The 16,963-nt window shown below is 45.7% G+C and overlaps 1 protein-coding gene across 2 annotated transcripts in view; it reads right to left on the bottom strand.

The window, feature by feature from the left end:
* The window catches only part of BLMH (bleomycin hydrolase), a 46,826-nt gene that overhangs the window by 24,962 nt on the left and 4,901 nt on the right, over nucleotides 1-16,963 (bottom strand). For both annotated transcript variants that reach the window (XM_069089732.1, XM_069089733.1), the window contains exons 5-6: nucleotides 12,172-12,260; nucleotides 10,598-10,690 (exon numbers count right to left, since the gene is read on the bottom strand). In XM_069089732.1, coding sequence (XP_068945833.1) covers nucleotides 10,598-10,690; nucleotides 12,172-12,260 — 182 coding nt within the window. The remainder of the gene's footprint in view (nucleotides 1-10,597; nucleotides 10,691-12,171; nucleotides 12,261-16,963) is intronic.

Here is a 16,963-nt window from a genome sequence, read left to right as displayed (position 1 = left end):
AGTCCAGAGCAGGGTCTAGAGAGGAATGAGGCATGGCTGGCCTGGGTACCCATCTTAAATAGAGGCTCTAGTAGCAGCCATCTAGTCTCGAGGGAGAGGCTGAAAGGTGAGTTTCAACCTGCAAATTCTATGAGTGGAGTGAGCTTTTGGGATGAAGAGGTTTCTGGGGCAGGCAGCGCCTGGGGAGGAAAGAGATGGGACCTCTGGCAAGTCATTAAACCTCTCAGTGGCCCAGCCAAGCCTCCAAGAGGCCACTGCAGGGAACACGCTCATCCACACTGCCAGGGCTTTCCTCCCCAGCCCTTCCCTCTACCAAGGAAATTACAGACTGGGTTTGTTAAACATACCAATTCCATTCTTTCCCCTTCTCTCTGGTAGTAGTTAAAGAGCATGGCAGTACCCACAACAAACCAGCATTTTTCTCTTGCTCTAAAATAGCAACTAGTAGCAGCTGGTGAATTCTATTATTAGGTGGACAAATCCCTTTCCTTTGTTTTTTTTCCAACTTTCTTCCCACTCCAACCACACACACACACCCAGTTCTCCTTCTAGGACAAACCAAGCTGGCTTTAATGTCTACATTTCAGGAAGGCAGATACCAACCATGGGTTGGGTCAGGCACCTTCCCCATAACAATAAGCTACCCCCTTGGTAGCAGTTAACCCTAATTTTGTTTGGTTCAAAAATATGTTGTAACTTCTGTCTCTAGGGTGATTTTTATAGTGGTGTGGGATGTTTAAGAGGGATCTTTTGGCTCCAACCAGTACTAATTAAATCATCCCAGATAAAAGAGGCACTATCCAATTCCCTGTTCTATGGGTGTTCATAAACAAGCTTCCTGGTGAGATAGAGACATTAACAATCAATCTCTTTTGTTGTTCCAGAGGCCCAGGTGTGAAACACCACTCTCTTAAATGTCATTCTATAAAACCATGTGCCTGCCTAGGCTTGAATTCCAATGCAGGAAAGCAAACAAGCAGCTAAGAGCCAGGAGAAAAGCCACTGGATTTGAGAATCCAATGCATGTGCACAATTGATGGATGGCTGGCTGGACGGACGGATGTGGTCAAAGGCATGGAACTTCTGAGAGATGGCAGGAGGAGCGCTCTGTTCTGACATACATTGTCATGTAAGCCCCAGAGAGGAGCCACAGACAGCAGGAGCTAGGATTAAAGGCATTCTCTGATTAAGCGGAGGATGGCAGGAAGGCCACTGAACCCAGAGATCCCCAACATCATTCAGAAACCTCACAAAAAGGCAGGATTTGCATGCCCCCAGCTTAAGGTGGTTAACTCATCCTAGAGAGAAAGATGGAAGCCCAGAGAAACCACTGTTCTTGTCTTTCATTTCATTTTGTTCTCCCTCTCTTTGGGGCTCCCTCTTTTACTGGGCTTCGCCGCCTGCTTTATGAGCCTGCACAGCTGGCCTTTACACCATGTCTGCTTTGGTGCTGAGCCAGACCACCCCCGAGCTGGCTTAAAAACAACAATTCTCATGGGCAAAGATAAGGCATGGGGGCATCCTGCTGGCCACTGAAGCTGAGCTGGGATCACTGTCGATAATGAACCCTGCTTAGCCTCAGCATGGGATAGATTAGGTGTCTTTACTGCAAGCCAAGGCTGAAATCAGTCAATGAGCACTGACTGTGCCCCTGGTGCCAGACAATGGGGACACAAAGAAAAGAATCCAGTCACAGCCTGAGAGGAGCTGATGGTCTTTCGAGGGAAGACAAGCTCTAATAGCTTAAAATGACGCTCAGACTTTCAGGACCCTTTTGTAGAGAAAGGCACAAATAGAAGCAAGATAACTGGGGGCAGGAAGTCATGAAGGCGCCAGCAGCCACAGAGAGCAGGAGAGCTGAGAGAGATGCTTGTGATGTGGACGTTGCCACCTGCTACCTTTGGACAAGGAAACAGCACTCTGGGGCATTCATTAGAACTGGATGTGTTGGAGGGTCTGCATAAATCAGGGAAGCATAGAATAAAAGGGGTTATTTCACTCAGCAACTTGCGACCAGCTCTACAGGTCAGTCAGTTTTCAATTATCCCAGAGCATTGACTTGTAGCAAGCCATTGACAGTGGGGCTGAATCACAGAGAGGAGACCTGGGTTCCAATTCCACCTGTGCTACTTCCTGTGTGACCCTGGGCAAGTCTACAGGATGAGATCAAGCCACTGAGGACCCTTCCAGCCCTAGATGTAGGATCTTGGAGCTCAGGCTCAGCCTGGGGGCCCAGAGTGACCACAGATTTGTGGTCACTTGGGACAACATTCCAAAGACAAACACGATTCACTCAGCATTAGCCTCATGTTTATACAGCACTTTGAAAGTTTACAAAGCAATTTTCTCATGACCTGGGAGTTGGGCAGTGCAAGCATCTATTATCTCCTCTTATAAATTAGGAGGTGGTGACTCAAACCACTTAAATGACTTGCCTGGGGTCACACAGCAAAGAAATGGAGAAGCCAAGACTAAACATCAGGCTTCCGACTCCAAATCCTGGGCTCATTCCACCCCCCAACCCCTATCCTGCTAACTGGGTGGAAAATCCAACTGAGAGGAGTTTGTGTAAGACAAAAACCAATTAGCATAGAGGAGACTATTAAGGACCACTTTTTTTGACCCACACAAATGACAGGTGTTGAGTTAGACTACATACAAGGGGAAAGGACCTACTGGGAAAAGGCCCTGAATGTCCACTTGGCCTCTGCTCCTGCCCCAAGGGCTCTCTGGATTCACTGACTTGGTCTGGCCCACAACCACCACCCCTGGCTACTAGAGGTCCACTAAGCTCCCATCTAACCTTGACGAAGTAGAGATATCCCTTTCTCTTGGTTTCTGTCAAGAGGAGGGGGAGTTTTTCCAAAGGAATTTTTTATTTTCAAACTAGAGGAAAACAGAAATATCTATGTAATTGCATTTGGTGTCCAACTACTTGACTTAAACAATTCAGAGTTAGCTTCCAATCCTTTCACTCAGCCGTGTGTGTGTGTGTGTGTGTGTGTGTGTGTGTCCTAAAGCCACCCTTTCTAGACCATCAGGGGGAGAACCACAGTGCCCAAGTACTCATGATGAAGCCTGCTGCCCACCTCTGTCGAGACTGAAGCATATTTTCTTATATTTCTTTCTTTTTCTTGCAACATGGCTAATGTGGAAATCTTTTTTGCATGTCTAAACATATCTATAATGGACTTTATTTTTCTTGCCTTCTCAATGGGGAGGGGAAAAGAGGAAGAAGAGAATCTAGAACTACAAATAAAATTAAACTAAATTTAAAAATATAAAGTATTATCTTCTTTTATCCTCACAACAACCCTGACGGTTAGATGCTGTTACTATCCCCATTTTACAGCTCAGAGAACTAGGCAGAGAGAGGGGAAGAGACTTTCCCAGGATCACATAGCTAGGAGGTGTCTGAGGTTGGATTTGAACTCAGATTTTCTTGATTCTAGGTCCAGTTGCTCTATCCACTGTACAACTTAGCTGCCTTGGGCAAATCCTTTAATTCCTGAAACCTCTATTTCTTCATCTGGGAAATGGAGAGAATGATCCCTACTTGTCCTTCAAAACTTGGCTCAAACTCCACTTTCCTAGGGTCCCCACTGTGAAGGCCTTCCCATTCAAAATGCCATTAGATTTACTTGGTACCTACCTACATCTGTTCCCCACAGAACACAAGCTCCGGAGCAGAGGGGCTATCTTCTGCTTTGCTCTGCAATCTCAATGCCTACCACAGTATGGGACAGACAGGAGTCAGTTCCTAAGTGCTTACTGATGGACGGAAGAATTGAATGAGAAAATGCATGTTGAGCCTTTTTTAACTGTAAAGAACCAGAGGAATGTAAGCTAGCAGTAATAAGCTGAAGTCTAACAAAGAGGCTGAAACATATAGAAGACAAGTGATTAAGAAGGGACACTGGGTAAAAGGCGGGGACAGAAGGCCTAGGCAGAGAGACAGGGAAGAAGCTGCTCATGTGACACAGATTCTGTTCCACTTTTGAGTGTTGTCTCTGAGCACAGACTTTCTCTCCCTAGAAAGGAGTTGTGCCTAGCAATACCTCCAGTGTAGTAGAAATCACCCTGTACAGTGGAGCTGAAGTAAGATGAGGGGAGAGCAAGAAGGAAAAAGGACAAAAATGAATTGTGTTGGGCTGAAGGCCTGGGGTGCATGGAGAAGGCTGCTAAAAGGTCAGCACCATCAGCCCTCCTTAAATCAGGCCAGAAACCACACCCTACTCTTTTCTATTTGGGAACACTGAAGTCGTAAGGGCATAGGAAAGGGAGGGGAGGAAAGAAGAGGAAGAGATGGAGAAACGAGGGAAGAGATAAATACACTGATTTCTACTGTGAACTTTTACTGAAGGCTGGCATTTGTCCATTGGCCCCCTGCCTGCTGGAACCAATACCACGTTACTTAGACACAGTATCTATTTACAGCCACCCACATATCCAATCTGCTGATACTACTGTTCAGAGGTTGAGCAAAGAAGTTACTTCACCAAGCCCCCAATTCTATAGGCTGCTAACAGGCCTAACTACAGCCAGTTCTTAGGGAGCTGACTTCTAAAGGCCTGGTGACAGAGAATGACACAACTGACCTCAGTCAAACAGAAACATGGGCCTCACCCTAGCAGGTGCCCATGACTGTCACAAACTGTCCTCAAAGATTAGCACTTGGGCACACGCTCTGCTACACGATGCTTTATGACACTGGGAATAAATGAAGTTTCTGTCCAATCACAGCTTAAGTGGATGATGAGAGCTTTCTATCTAATGGATCATAGGGAGACTCCTTTTGCAAAGCAAAGAGCTGACCCCAAAGAGATATAAATTTGTTATCCCCCCTTCCCGCCCCATACATTCCTATCAGCAAGGCACAGCCAAGAGGGAACAAAACCCACTTCCACTGGCAGCTGACTAGGAAGCCCACCGAAGAAAGCAGAGTTTTACCTAGTCTCTGGTAAAAGATTTACAGTCATACTCTGACTTCAGATGTGCTGATTCACTTTACAATATTCTCTTAATTAACCAAATTGTCCAAAGTTAAACAATATATAACAGAGGGGTCATTTGGATCTAAGACAAGTGCTTATTTTAGCAAGAGTGGACCCCGAATCCAGCTTTCTGAAATAGACATCAACATCATCACTACCAGCCTGCCACAGCACCCCTGCCACTGCCGCTACCACCACCACCATCATCATCATCACCACCATCATCATCATCATTTATATAATGCTTTACGGTTTACAAAGCATTTCACAGATGTTATCTCATTTTATCCTCACAATGATCCTGAGAAGTTACTAAGCCCATTTTACAGATGAGGAAACTGAGGCAGGCAGTGAGGCCAAGTGGCTTGGCCAGAGTCACACAATAAGTATCCGAAACTAGGTTTTAACCCTGGTCTTCTTGACTTCAGGTCAGGGCTCTCTGTCCATGGAGCCACCCAGCTGACTTCTGGTTTCCCTTTCTTTGATACACTCTGTATTAACAGTGCTGGCCCTAAGCTATGAATTTAATAAACCAAAGCCTGGATATGTTTTTGTTATCCCACTCTGCTCTCTTGTGGGCAACTGCTGTAGCGTCACTTGCTTTTTCTAAGATGGTCTAAACAAGCTTGGGGGAAAAATACAGCCGAATCCTAAAGGAACACAGTCAGCCATCACTCACAGTATCTTATGCCAAGGCCAACCCACATATCTTGGCACATAACTACATAGTGAAAAAGCATGATGAGGGGGTGGGAGTTACCCAAGTCTTCTTCCCCAAGGTAAGGATCACATATAGTATTCTTCCTTCCTGATCCTTTAGCTCCTCCCTAGTCTCATCCCCTCTGCTCCTCTCCCACCCAACCCCTTCTGTCTATGGACTGCCAAGATCTGAGCTGGAGAACAGTGCAAAGGGGGAGGGGGCAAAAAAAGAGAATGTATGGAGACAGTTGTGAAGGAGGGAAATTATGTCTTGAACCCAACTTTTAAGTCTTTTTCATAAGCAACACCAGAGGGAGCAGGTCCTCAGGGACTTAGAGCAGTTTGGGGACAAGCACTGTAGAGGCTCAGAAACATCAAGAAGTAAAAAGATGTTAAGAGATGGCTGGGAACATTTCTAGCATATCCAGAGGAGAGGAAGCCCTGATTGGCAGGAACAGGGTAAAGGACAAGGGACAGGAGGTTAGCTGGAAGGTGTTAATGTGGCCTCTGGTTACTGGTTATTGGTCATCCCAATGAGTAGGCAGAGCTCCTGGGGCCCAGAAGTGGTACGTTCTAAAGAGATAGAAGAATACTAGCAAAAGGGCAGGATCAACCCATCAACAAGTATTCAGAATGAGGTGCCAGGCACTGGAAATACAGATCCGATGAAGGAAATGTGCCTGCACCTGGGGAGCTGGTGCACTGACCACATCAGGACGTAACCAGTCCTAACAGTGTTGGGGTAGATGAGTCTGGTCAGGAGAGTGATGGTGGCTGCCAGGGAAAGGAGAAAAAAGGAGGTGAGGAGTTTCCTGTAAGGCTAGCACTGTGATGATGGTGGGGAGGAGAGGCCCTACCAAGAGGCCTGGCAAGTAGAAGCAGGATGTTATGGGGAGGAGACAGGCTCCCAGAATAAGTGTGACTCCTTCTGTGGTATCAAAGGGAGGCAGCCCACATGGAACCCATCACAGTTCCAGAGAACTTATGATGCAATACACCACCCACCTCCTGCCACAGGTGAGGATGGATGGAGGGTGCGGAAGGAGGCGCTTCTGGGATATGGACAATGAAGCAATCTGCTTTGTCTGAATATGCGCATCTATCACAAGAATTGTTTTTCTTTTAAATGGGGAGGAGGAAAAAGAGAGAAAGTAGATTTTGAAATGCAAAAAATTAAAATTAAATTTTTAAAAATCTACTGGGGGGGGAGGCAGAAAACATGTAAACAGGTCCTATCTTCAGAAGAGAGAAATATTGTGGGAATTTGCTATTGTATTGTTTGCCACAGAGAATTCAGCAGGAAGTATGTGCACCTTGGACCCTTCCCAAGGGTATTTTATTACTACCCAAGTGTCACTGGAAAACATGTCTCCATTTACCATTTACATTTCTAAATTTTTCATTAAAAAAAAAAAAAAGAAATTGGGACACAGAATTTGACTTGCCCTAAAAGGAATGGAGAATAACAGGGCATCAACGATGCTTGCTCACTGTCTCTCAGGACGAGAGCACCCCCTAGAGCTTAGCAGGGTAGTTTTAGAAGAAATAAGAAATAAAGCTTTTTCTGCCTTTCTCTTAAGGAGCATTTAGTAAATACCTGCTATATGGCAGGAGCTGTGTTATATGCTTTACAAATATCACTCATTATCAACAGGCACCACCACCACTTGGTTTCTTGGCAGTTTACTGTAATTGCAGGGACCTTTGTCACAACCTGGTTGTTGCTGATTAAGAGCACGTGTCTAGTGTTTCATCTTCATGGGCCCTCGCAGGAACACAGACAAAAGGCAACTGAGATTGCCAGGGGCTACACAGACCACCAGAGGAGGCCCCAGGGGCCAGGAACAGCTTAAGAGGGAAGAGGAGAAGGCATGTAGGTAAGGTTGAAGGAAACCACCACAGAGACCGGTCTGGGGAGTGTTACTATTGTTTAAAAGCCTGTTCTCAGCCATAAGAGATGGCAGAAGCTGAACACAGAGCCTGCTGGGGCTATTTCATTTCTGTGTTTTGAATGCCCACACCCAGAAGAGTGACTCATACTTGACAGGTACTAATTTCTAAGTGTTTGCTGAACTGAATGGAAAGATTTGGAGAACCATCAAGAGTGAGACAGCAAGAAGGCACCTGTAGATACCAGCTCTCTCCCACATCACAGAGAAGCAAACGAGTCAGAAGAAAAGCAGTGACTGACATCCTTAACCTTCTGGGTTGATGCTGCAGCAGCCAAGAATGTCCCCTGGTGCCATTATTAGAAAGAGAAGACTGGGCTGGACAGATCCCGACAGATGGGCCCTGCAGGTCAGTCTGTACACCCTGAACATTCAGAACTGCCTCCTACTAGCACCACAATCACAATAATGTAAAGGGAAACACCACAGAAAGCAAAGAGCTTGGATCAGTGTGTGACCTAGTGCATCCCCAGAGGACGGATGATGGCAGACATGGAAAGAAATACAGCATCCAAAATGGTCAATGGGTTAGTTTGCTTGGTTTCACTGGATGTCCTGGTTACAAAGCAGGGGTAGCATTGGAAATGATAACAAAGAATCAAAGGTCATGTCACTTGGATTTTCAAAGCAATACAATATAATAATAAATTTCTTAATGGAGGGGCAAGCAAACCTAATACAGTACTCATACATCCTTCTAACTATTCAAGATTTAAACTGCTTTTCAAATGCTCAGTCTTCACACTACCTCCCAAGGAAGGCAGGAAACCCGGTTATCTGTTTGTTGGACCAAAATCCGAGGCAGACAGTACCGCTGTAGAGAAGGGCAAGCTGATAAGTGACCAGATCAGATTCAAGTTCCCTGGAAGTCTTCACAAGATAAGACTGCTTGAGTAGAAACACGACATTAATATGCAGGATGACAAGTTGCAATATACTGAAGAAAGCATTTTCTCATCTCTATGTTGCTTCCATTCTTAAGATGCACTACTGAGTCACCATACTGGAGACTCCATTTAGAGCACATGATTAGTGAGGTGAAAATGTCTGAATTTTAGTGGTACTTGGCTTAAGGACACCAAGCATGGCACATGGAGGTCTAGGATTTAATCAGCTAAACATAACACTGGCTTTGTTGCTTCTAGATCCCTAGATCTAGAATCAAAAGATCTTCTAGATCAAAAGAAAATGCAAAGTTAAGAGTATATACCAGTTTTCCCAGGAATGATTTAAAGACCAACACAGGGGAAGATTCACCCAATTAAAGGCTCATCCAGGCAGTGAGAGCGGACTAGCTTCTCTCTCCTTCTCTCCCTCCCTCCCTCCTTCTTTCTTTCCTTCCTCTCTCCTTCCTTCCAGGAAAAGACCTTCCAAGGGAAAAGACCATAATGGCACCTAGTTAGCAATGCATATCTAGAGAAAATTCCCACCCCAGATCAAAACCCTGCCAACGGTTCTAATTTCTCTCCGCTCTTTAGAGAACTGAAAAATGTTGGGGATGGAAAGGCAAGAGGGTATGGTTGTTTTTACTAACCAAGTTTTAGTATTAAACATATTAATTCTATGGAATCCTACAGAAATCACATCCCTATTTAATCAAAAGAAAATCATTCCTAGAGCACAAGGCAATTTTACATGCACGAAGCAGAGGTTTTTAACTACTGTTGTACCAAGGATCCCTCTGGCAGCCAGTCTGGGGAAGCCTATAGGGATCTCATCTCATAATAATGGCTTTAAATAGGTAAAAATTGATCAGATTACGAAGGAAACTATTCTATTTCTGAAAGTGAAATTATTAAACTGAAAATATAATTATTTCAAGATATTTTACTGACATTTTCTAAGTATGTTATACTGAAAGGCAATTATCAAAACGTTTTAAAAATAAGCTCACAGATCGAAGATTAATCACCCCTGCCAGGAATGTGGACACCAGAAAGGCCCCAAGACAAAAAAATCTCCTTGTTTCAAGACATAGCTACTCTCTATTTTACTGAGAATAAATTTTTTAGAATCACAAAGTACTCAGAACCCATTCAAAGTAGAGCTAAGTATGTGTGACTATAAGTTCAAGCTATTGATTTGATTTGTCTAAATGACTTTTAAGTCAGATCAGGAATCTAAAGGTGTCAAATTCAAATGAGTGAAATCACTGCATAAAAAGTAAAAGCCCAAAATCAATGGATAAAGTCCTGAAAACCTCGTGGTCCAGAACTAGGCAAAACTAAATCATATTATGGTTCCATTGTTTCAGCGGGTGTCTGGGAGGAGAAGGTCTTTTAGACCAAGGGTATCAAACTCAATAGAAATGGGGGTACTAACCCTCCATAAGGATCCCTGCTGGTGGCATACTGATTTAGAAAACCACATACTAACATCTTGTATGTTCTACTGCATTTTTATCGTTATTTATTTCCCAATTAATCTGCTTCTTCTCCAGTCTAGAACTTGATACCTCTGTTCTAGAACAGCTCTGCTGAGACTCCTCTCACAATCCCAGCAGCAGCGTGTGGCGACCCAGGATATCACCAAGCCACAGTTAAGCTACCACACAAAGCTCAGTTCACTGCTCCTTTACGTTGGCAAAGGTCAGCAGTGTGATTATAACATCCCCAACCCCAAAGAAGCCATTATTTCAATTTCCAAGGGTTATGATGCCCATTACTAATGAAACTTTAATATTGTGTTTCCCTCCCCATGACCCAAGTCATACAGAAAATCAATTATATACAAAAGCAATTAACAACTGAAATGGTAGCGATCCAAGATCAGGAGGCCTGGATTTTAGTCCCAAATCCAGGATTACATTTTGTCTTAGTCTCTCCAGTTGTAAAATGGAAATAATAATGACTGGGCCTCTGAATGGCCTTCATAAAACATTATAAATAAAACAAGTGTGAATGTTCTATGAGCTCTTTGGAAGGGTGTTAATGACAGTCAAAGCACTATTATTACCTCTTCCATCATGGTGTCCTGGGTGGTACAGATATCTTCCTCTGTTGCTCCACTTTTTACCAAGTTTCTAAGTCGTATACAATATTCTCTCATCTGCGAAAAGAAAATGTCAATCATTAAAGCATGTCCTAAATCAACTTTAACACAGAACTGTCACTGGTCCATTAACTCATCCAACAAAACACTGGTGCTGACTGATGCTGAAAGCAATGGGGCACACATGAGCTTGCTCCTGACCCTATGTACCCCTTTTCCCAATGGGCCCATTTAAATTCAATCTAATGTAGAACGAGGTACTGCCAAAAACACTTTCCAAGAGGACTGCCAGTACAACCAAAAGGTTCTAGGGAAAGGGCTGCTTTTAGAAGAAACTGGACCCTGGGGGGGCCGCGCAGACATGGGTGACTCCATGTCAGCTCCTACCCTGCAGCCAGGGACCATATCTCCAGGCACCTCCTCGGCAGCCTCATAAATTTCACTGCTTTTGAATATGACCTGTTGGTAACTTTTTCTTCCCTGTTGAGCAGTCATGCTAGTACTGAGGAATGAGAGTGGTCTAATGTGTGGGGATGTTTTGGGGTGGGAAACACTATTTCAAATAGCAAAGAAGAACATGTCACATTGGAGATAAAAGCGAGTCATGTACTAATCATGGAGCTAAGGGAGATACCCTGGTTATAATGAGGTATATACTGAGGGCGTGGACTGGGCAGTCCACAGGTGAGAAGTTCCAGCTCACTTTCAGTGATGGGAAACTCATCTAAAGGTAAGCCATTACAAAGTTTAAATCTATCTCCTTGGGAATGGCAAAGCCAAGTAGAATTCTTTGGTTTACAGCAACAAATTATAGCCTTGAAGCTCCTACGCCCAAAAAGGCTTCAGGTTGACAAAGCAGCTTCTCTTGAGGGCAAGTTGGCATGAAGACATGTTATTAACAGCAGCCTGAGCTTCCCTCTGAAATCCTAACCCACAACTGTCCCAGTCTCTTGTCCACAGAAGCCAACCCAACACTCTTGTTTCATGATATCAAGGAAATAAGAAACAGTCTGACAGAGGGGGTTGAAAGCTGGTTTTGCAGTCAGGAAGGGCTGGGTTTTGAGTCCTGCCTCTGACCCATATTGGCTGTGTGACCCTGAACAAGACACTTCTTCACCTCTCAGTGTCCCAAGACTAGAAGTAGAAGGTGATAGATTCACTCTGGTAGAGGGGAGCTCCTCAAACTAAAGAAATCACAAGTTTTCCAGTTAGAAAAGAGATCAAGAAAGAAATGTGCAAAAATACGGTAACACTTAGGTACATGCACATCAGAAAACACAAAAAAAGTAGCATCACCATGAAATATGCTAAGAAGAGAGATCATGTTTGACAACCAACAACCTGGAAGAAAATGCTGGCCCCAAGGACACGGCAAACCAGGGGATAAGCATGTGGTGGGCTGCCTTCAAGGGACCCCAGGGATACCGAGGCTAAGGGCTTGAGGACCAAGCGCAGCTACCCATGAGCACACTGGTCAGGAACAAGACAGATGGGTGCTTTGGGGTGCACACACTAGCACCTCTCCCCACATCTCTTACCTTGTGATTCAGAATGTCATTCATTCTTCTAGATGCCTCCGTTGTATGAGACTCAGGGAAACACTTCTTAGGAACAACCCCATATTTTTCTAAAAATTAAAAAAAAAATGTCCACTGTCCAAAAATGTTCCAACACAATACAGAGTTATAGAAGCAGTACCACTGAGCTCTTTGTAAACCACTGGAGCAATGACCCTCCAGGGGAGGTGGTGAAAGCATTAACATCCCTACTTTACAGCAGAGAAAACTGAGGCTCAGTGACTGGGGGACCTGCTTCAGATGAAGCAGCTTCTAAGGGAAGAGCTAGAAGTGGGAAGCGGGCCCCCTGACCCCATGGCTCCCCTCTTGCCAATACCCCCACCCACTGCATTAGAGCTAACAAGTCACGGTCACTTTCTGACCTACTATGTAGATGATTCACCTGGATATTTTTCAGTCTAGATTAGATAACGATGAGAGGGAAGTCAGTTTGCTTAGCTTACTTCACAACATCCCCCAAGACATCTGCGTGCCAAGTGCCTAGTGATTCCCAAGAAAACCCTCTTTGTCTGGGCTACCTTCAAAAAGCAACATTTTCAGTCCAATCTGTGGCTCTGATTTGCTTCAGGTTTACCTTAGAAGAGAACAGCTTCTAGCCCCCTGAGAGGCAGCATGACATAGGAGGCAGACAGCTAACTGAGGAACCAAGGAGATTCAGGTTCTAGTCCTGCCTCTGACCCATCCTGGCTGTGTGGCCCTGAGCAAATCACTTCCCTTTCAGGTCTTCAGACACTTCTCCTGGTAAGCGTCAAGCTGTGATGGTAAAGGGAGGCCCCTAGACCAGGGACATCACAGCCCAGGCCCCATCCCAATCACCCATTAAGTGCCTAAGCGATTAATTGGCAGGTTCTCGGAATAAGCTGATCCAAACTATTCAGCTTTAAAGATACCTTTAGGCTCCAATCCACTCTCCACAAGCTCTGTAAGGATGGCCCCTTCCAACCAGTAAATAAAACTGTCTCAACACAACAGAGAAGCCTGAGTGGGCATTCAGAGAACTCCACACATTAGGAAGGCCAAACCTACCCGACCAGTAATAGAAGCCCCAGCCTTGATGTGAGCTCCATCTTCCTGGCCCAAAGGCACCGAGCCAAGCGCTTTTAGGCCGATCCACACCACTGTTCTTATTTCCACATTAGATCCCACGGGATGTCAAAGGACACTCAGTCTCAAGGCTGTGGCCCGCCGGGCTTCCTGGAAAGAGCTTTGCTTTCTAATACTGAGGGGAGAGGAATGGTGTGAGCTTCAATTACACAACAAATCCCCCTTCGTCTGCACCTCTTAACTTTCCTGAGCTCACTTATCCCTCTGATCAAACCCGAATGCTAAGCTGAATCCATAGCCCATTGTGCTCTCAACTGTCATGAACACCTTGAAAAGAGGCAGCCCAGGCACACTCAGGTCGCAGTCTGAAGGCAAATACTTTGGGAAGACCTTCCATTACACATGGGTCTCTACACAGGGCACTTTCTATGGCCCAGTTTCCTTATCTGTAAAATTAGGGGGTTGGGCCAGAGAGCCTTTACGGTCCCCACCAGCTGGAGAACTGTGACACTGTGCCAACCTCAAACTCTGAGGACACGGAAATAAGGGAGGGGAGAGCCAAGGCCTCCCCTCAGCTAGAACAGATTCTGGAGCACACAGAGTACAATGCACACCTGCACAAGAATCCTCTCCACGACAGCCCCAACCAATAATCTGACGACTTCTAGACAAGAAGAGCCTACTCCTCCCTGGGGAGCGCTAGCTGGTGGGAAGGCAGGCATTGTAGCCTAGTGGACAGAGCACTGCCCCAGAGCCAGGTGGGCCTGGGCTCAAGCCCTAACTCTGCTGCATTCGGGCACACTGCTCCCTTTCCCAGCGCCCCACTCAACAAAGTTCCCTACTTCGATGGAATCCCAGGGCAAGGCTAAAAACACTGTCACAAGAGGAAACCTAGATGTGCTTCTTTGCAGCGCCCAGGCCTTGCTCCTGGCTGTGGCCCTGTGGGCACAATAAACCAAGGCTATTCCCTCTGCCTGTAAACAAAGAAAACCTTCCCCACAAGCTGAGTGGGCAAAAAGGCTGCCCCAGCTTCATCTCCTCTTCTCTAGACTAAGCTTGCCCTAGGCCTTCAACCCAAGATCCTTCTGCACAACCTCAGGCCATCCACCACCCTGGAAGCCCTCGCACTTATCGCTGTCTTTCCAGAAAAGGAATGCCCACAGCTGGGTCCAGTGACGCACACGGAGTGGGCCGGGACAAAGAGCACAACTCCCCCCAATCGAACTACCGGACCCTTTACCAAACGAGCTGCACAGAGCTCCATGTCTCCCCCATCTGGGACTTGAGGTTGATTTTTAATCCAAACCTGAAATTCCACATTCACCCTATTAAATTTCAACTTCCTAAATATGAGCCCAAAGGGTGTCATCCAATACATCATATTCTCCTCCAGTTCTATGTCAGCTGCAAATCTGATAAAGGTCATTTTGGCTTTCACCAAATCATGGATTAAAAGAATATTAAGCAGGAGAGAGGTGAGCACAATTCTTTCGGAAGATACTGCTTTCTAACAATGAACTATTTGCGCAGGGTGGGGGGGGAGAGCAATCGGGGTACAGTGGCTTGCCCAGGGTCACACAGCTAGTAAGAATCCAAGGCTGGATTTGGCTTGCTTTTTTTTTTTGGAGGGGGGAAGGTAGGGGAGTTGGGGTTAAGTGACTTGCCCAAGGTCACATGGCTAGTTTTGTGTTAAGTATCTGAGGCCGGATTTGAACTCAGGTCCCCCTGACTCCAGGGTCTATGCTCTATCCACTGCACCACCCAGCTGTCCCTAACAATGAACCATTTTTTTTTAAAGCAATTGGGGTTAAGTAACTTGCTCAAGGTTACACGGCCAGTTATTTTGTGTGGGTGCTAAGCGTCTGAGGCCGGAACTGATCCCAGGTCTCCCGACTCTGGGGCCGGCGCTCTTACTCACTGCGCCACCTGGCCGCCCCTCTAACAACGAACTATTAATAACTGTTCTTTGGGTCCAGTCAGGCTACCAGTTCCAAATCCACTTATTCTCTAAACTCTCCCATCATTTTCCATCTTTCCCACAAGAACTGAATGAGGGGCTATCAAATGTTTGCTCCAATAAGGCCAGGCCCCAGCATTCTGCTGATCTAGAAGCTTTATAAAGCAGCCATATAGACTCTGTGACCACAGCTGCCTTTTCTAGACATCTACTAAGCAGTCCTTGGATTTTCCCAGACCCCATGACCTTCCCTCCCTCCTTTCTAAAATGGCAGTAAGTGCCCTTCTTGGGGACCTCCCGCATCTTGTCATGATCTTTCGAAGACCCTTACGAAGGCTCATCAATCACATCTGACAGGTCTTTAGCCCCTGAGGATTCTGTGACCATCTGGAATCAGTGCCTTGAGCCCATCAGAAGTAATGAGATCTCCCCATCCCCTGATTATTCTAGGTATCAGCTCCCTATAAGCTATTTCTATACTGCCTTGCCAGCCCAAAGATCATTCAAGAAAATAGAAGCAAAATAAGACTGAGTATTGGCCTTCTCCCCATTTGGGGTTTTAACTGTTCCATCCAGCTTTTACTCCTCCTCTTCTCGCCAGTATGGCTCAAACAAACCCAGAACAAGACGAGCCCTTTTTGGGATGCTTATGTTTTCTCACCATCTTTAGCTATAGCAGTCCGAGCATTATTTTTACAGGACCCTACCACGCCCTGAGAGCCATCCTCCATTGCCTGCCCCTGCTTCCATCCTTATGAGAAGCATCTTCTTATAAGCTAAATTGGCTGATATTCTCTCTAGACAATTTCCCCTTTCCTTTCCATCAGAATTGTTGCCCTTTGTGTCTTCATAATTTCATTCTTCCCATCACTCCTCAGCTGCCGCCCCCTGGAAAGTGTTATTAGTACTTGGGATCTTACCTGGTCTACTTTCCCTCTGAATCCTCAGCAATCCATTCTCCTAAAACCTCAGGTATATGTCACACTATTCTTGGCCTACTTCTCTTCTACCACAAATTCTAATATAGAGTGGAACAGGCCCTTGTCATCCCATACCTGGCCAATCACAACAGCCTGATGGCTGGTCCCCCCACCTCAAATCTCTCCCCACTCCCATCCTTCATCCACTCAGCTCCCAAAGTGATCTCCTAAAGCCCAGCTCTGATCCTGTCCACCCGCTAAGTCATTAAAGTCCAGTAGTTTCCTATTACCTCCAGGATCAAATGTAAAAGCCAGTGTCTGGACTTTAAAGCCCTTCTTAACCTGGCCCACTTGTTTCCAGTCTTGTTACATCCATTCCACCTTACTCCTCTCTGTGTACTCTGTGACCCAGTGACACTGCCTCCATTTCTCCCATATGACACTCCATCCTTCATCTGTCAGTTTTCACTGCCCACCCTCGAAGCCTGGAACACTCACCCTCCTCACGTCCACATCCCAGGCTCCCTTTGGATTCCAGCTAAGACCCCACCTTCTCCAAGCAGCCTTTCCTAATCCTCCAGTAATGCCAGCACCTTCCCTTTCACGAGAGCTCCAATTCAGCCCAGCAATATCTTGTCTGTACACAGTTGTTCACATGTTGTCCTTCCCATTAAATCATGAGCTTCTCTGAGAACAGGAACTGTCTTTCTTCTGTATCCTCAGTGCCTGGCACACAGCAGGTGCCTAATAAAGACCTGGTGACCTGACTTCTCCTTACTGCCCCTACCTCCCCAAATTCCCAACATTTCCGTCTCTGCAACAAGTTCTACCT

Source organism: Petaurus breviceps, unplaced genomic scaffold (genome assembly GCF_028583685.1).
Source record: "Petaurus breviceps papuanus isolate PSGF00001 unplaced genomic scaffold, PetGlider_PUasm1.0 186, whole genome shotgun sequence".
NCBI lineage: Eukaryota > Metazoa > Chordata > Mammalia > Diprotodontia > Petauridae > Petaurus > Petaurus breviceps.
The sequence above is the reverse complement of the archived record's forward strand: the minus strand, read 5'-3'. Positions and strand labels throughout refer to the sequence as shown.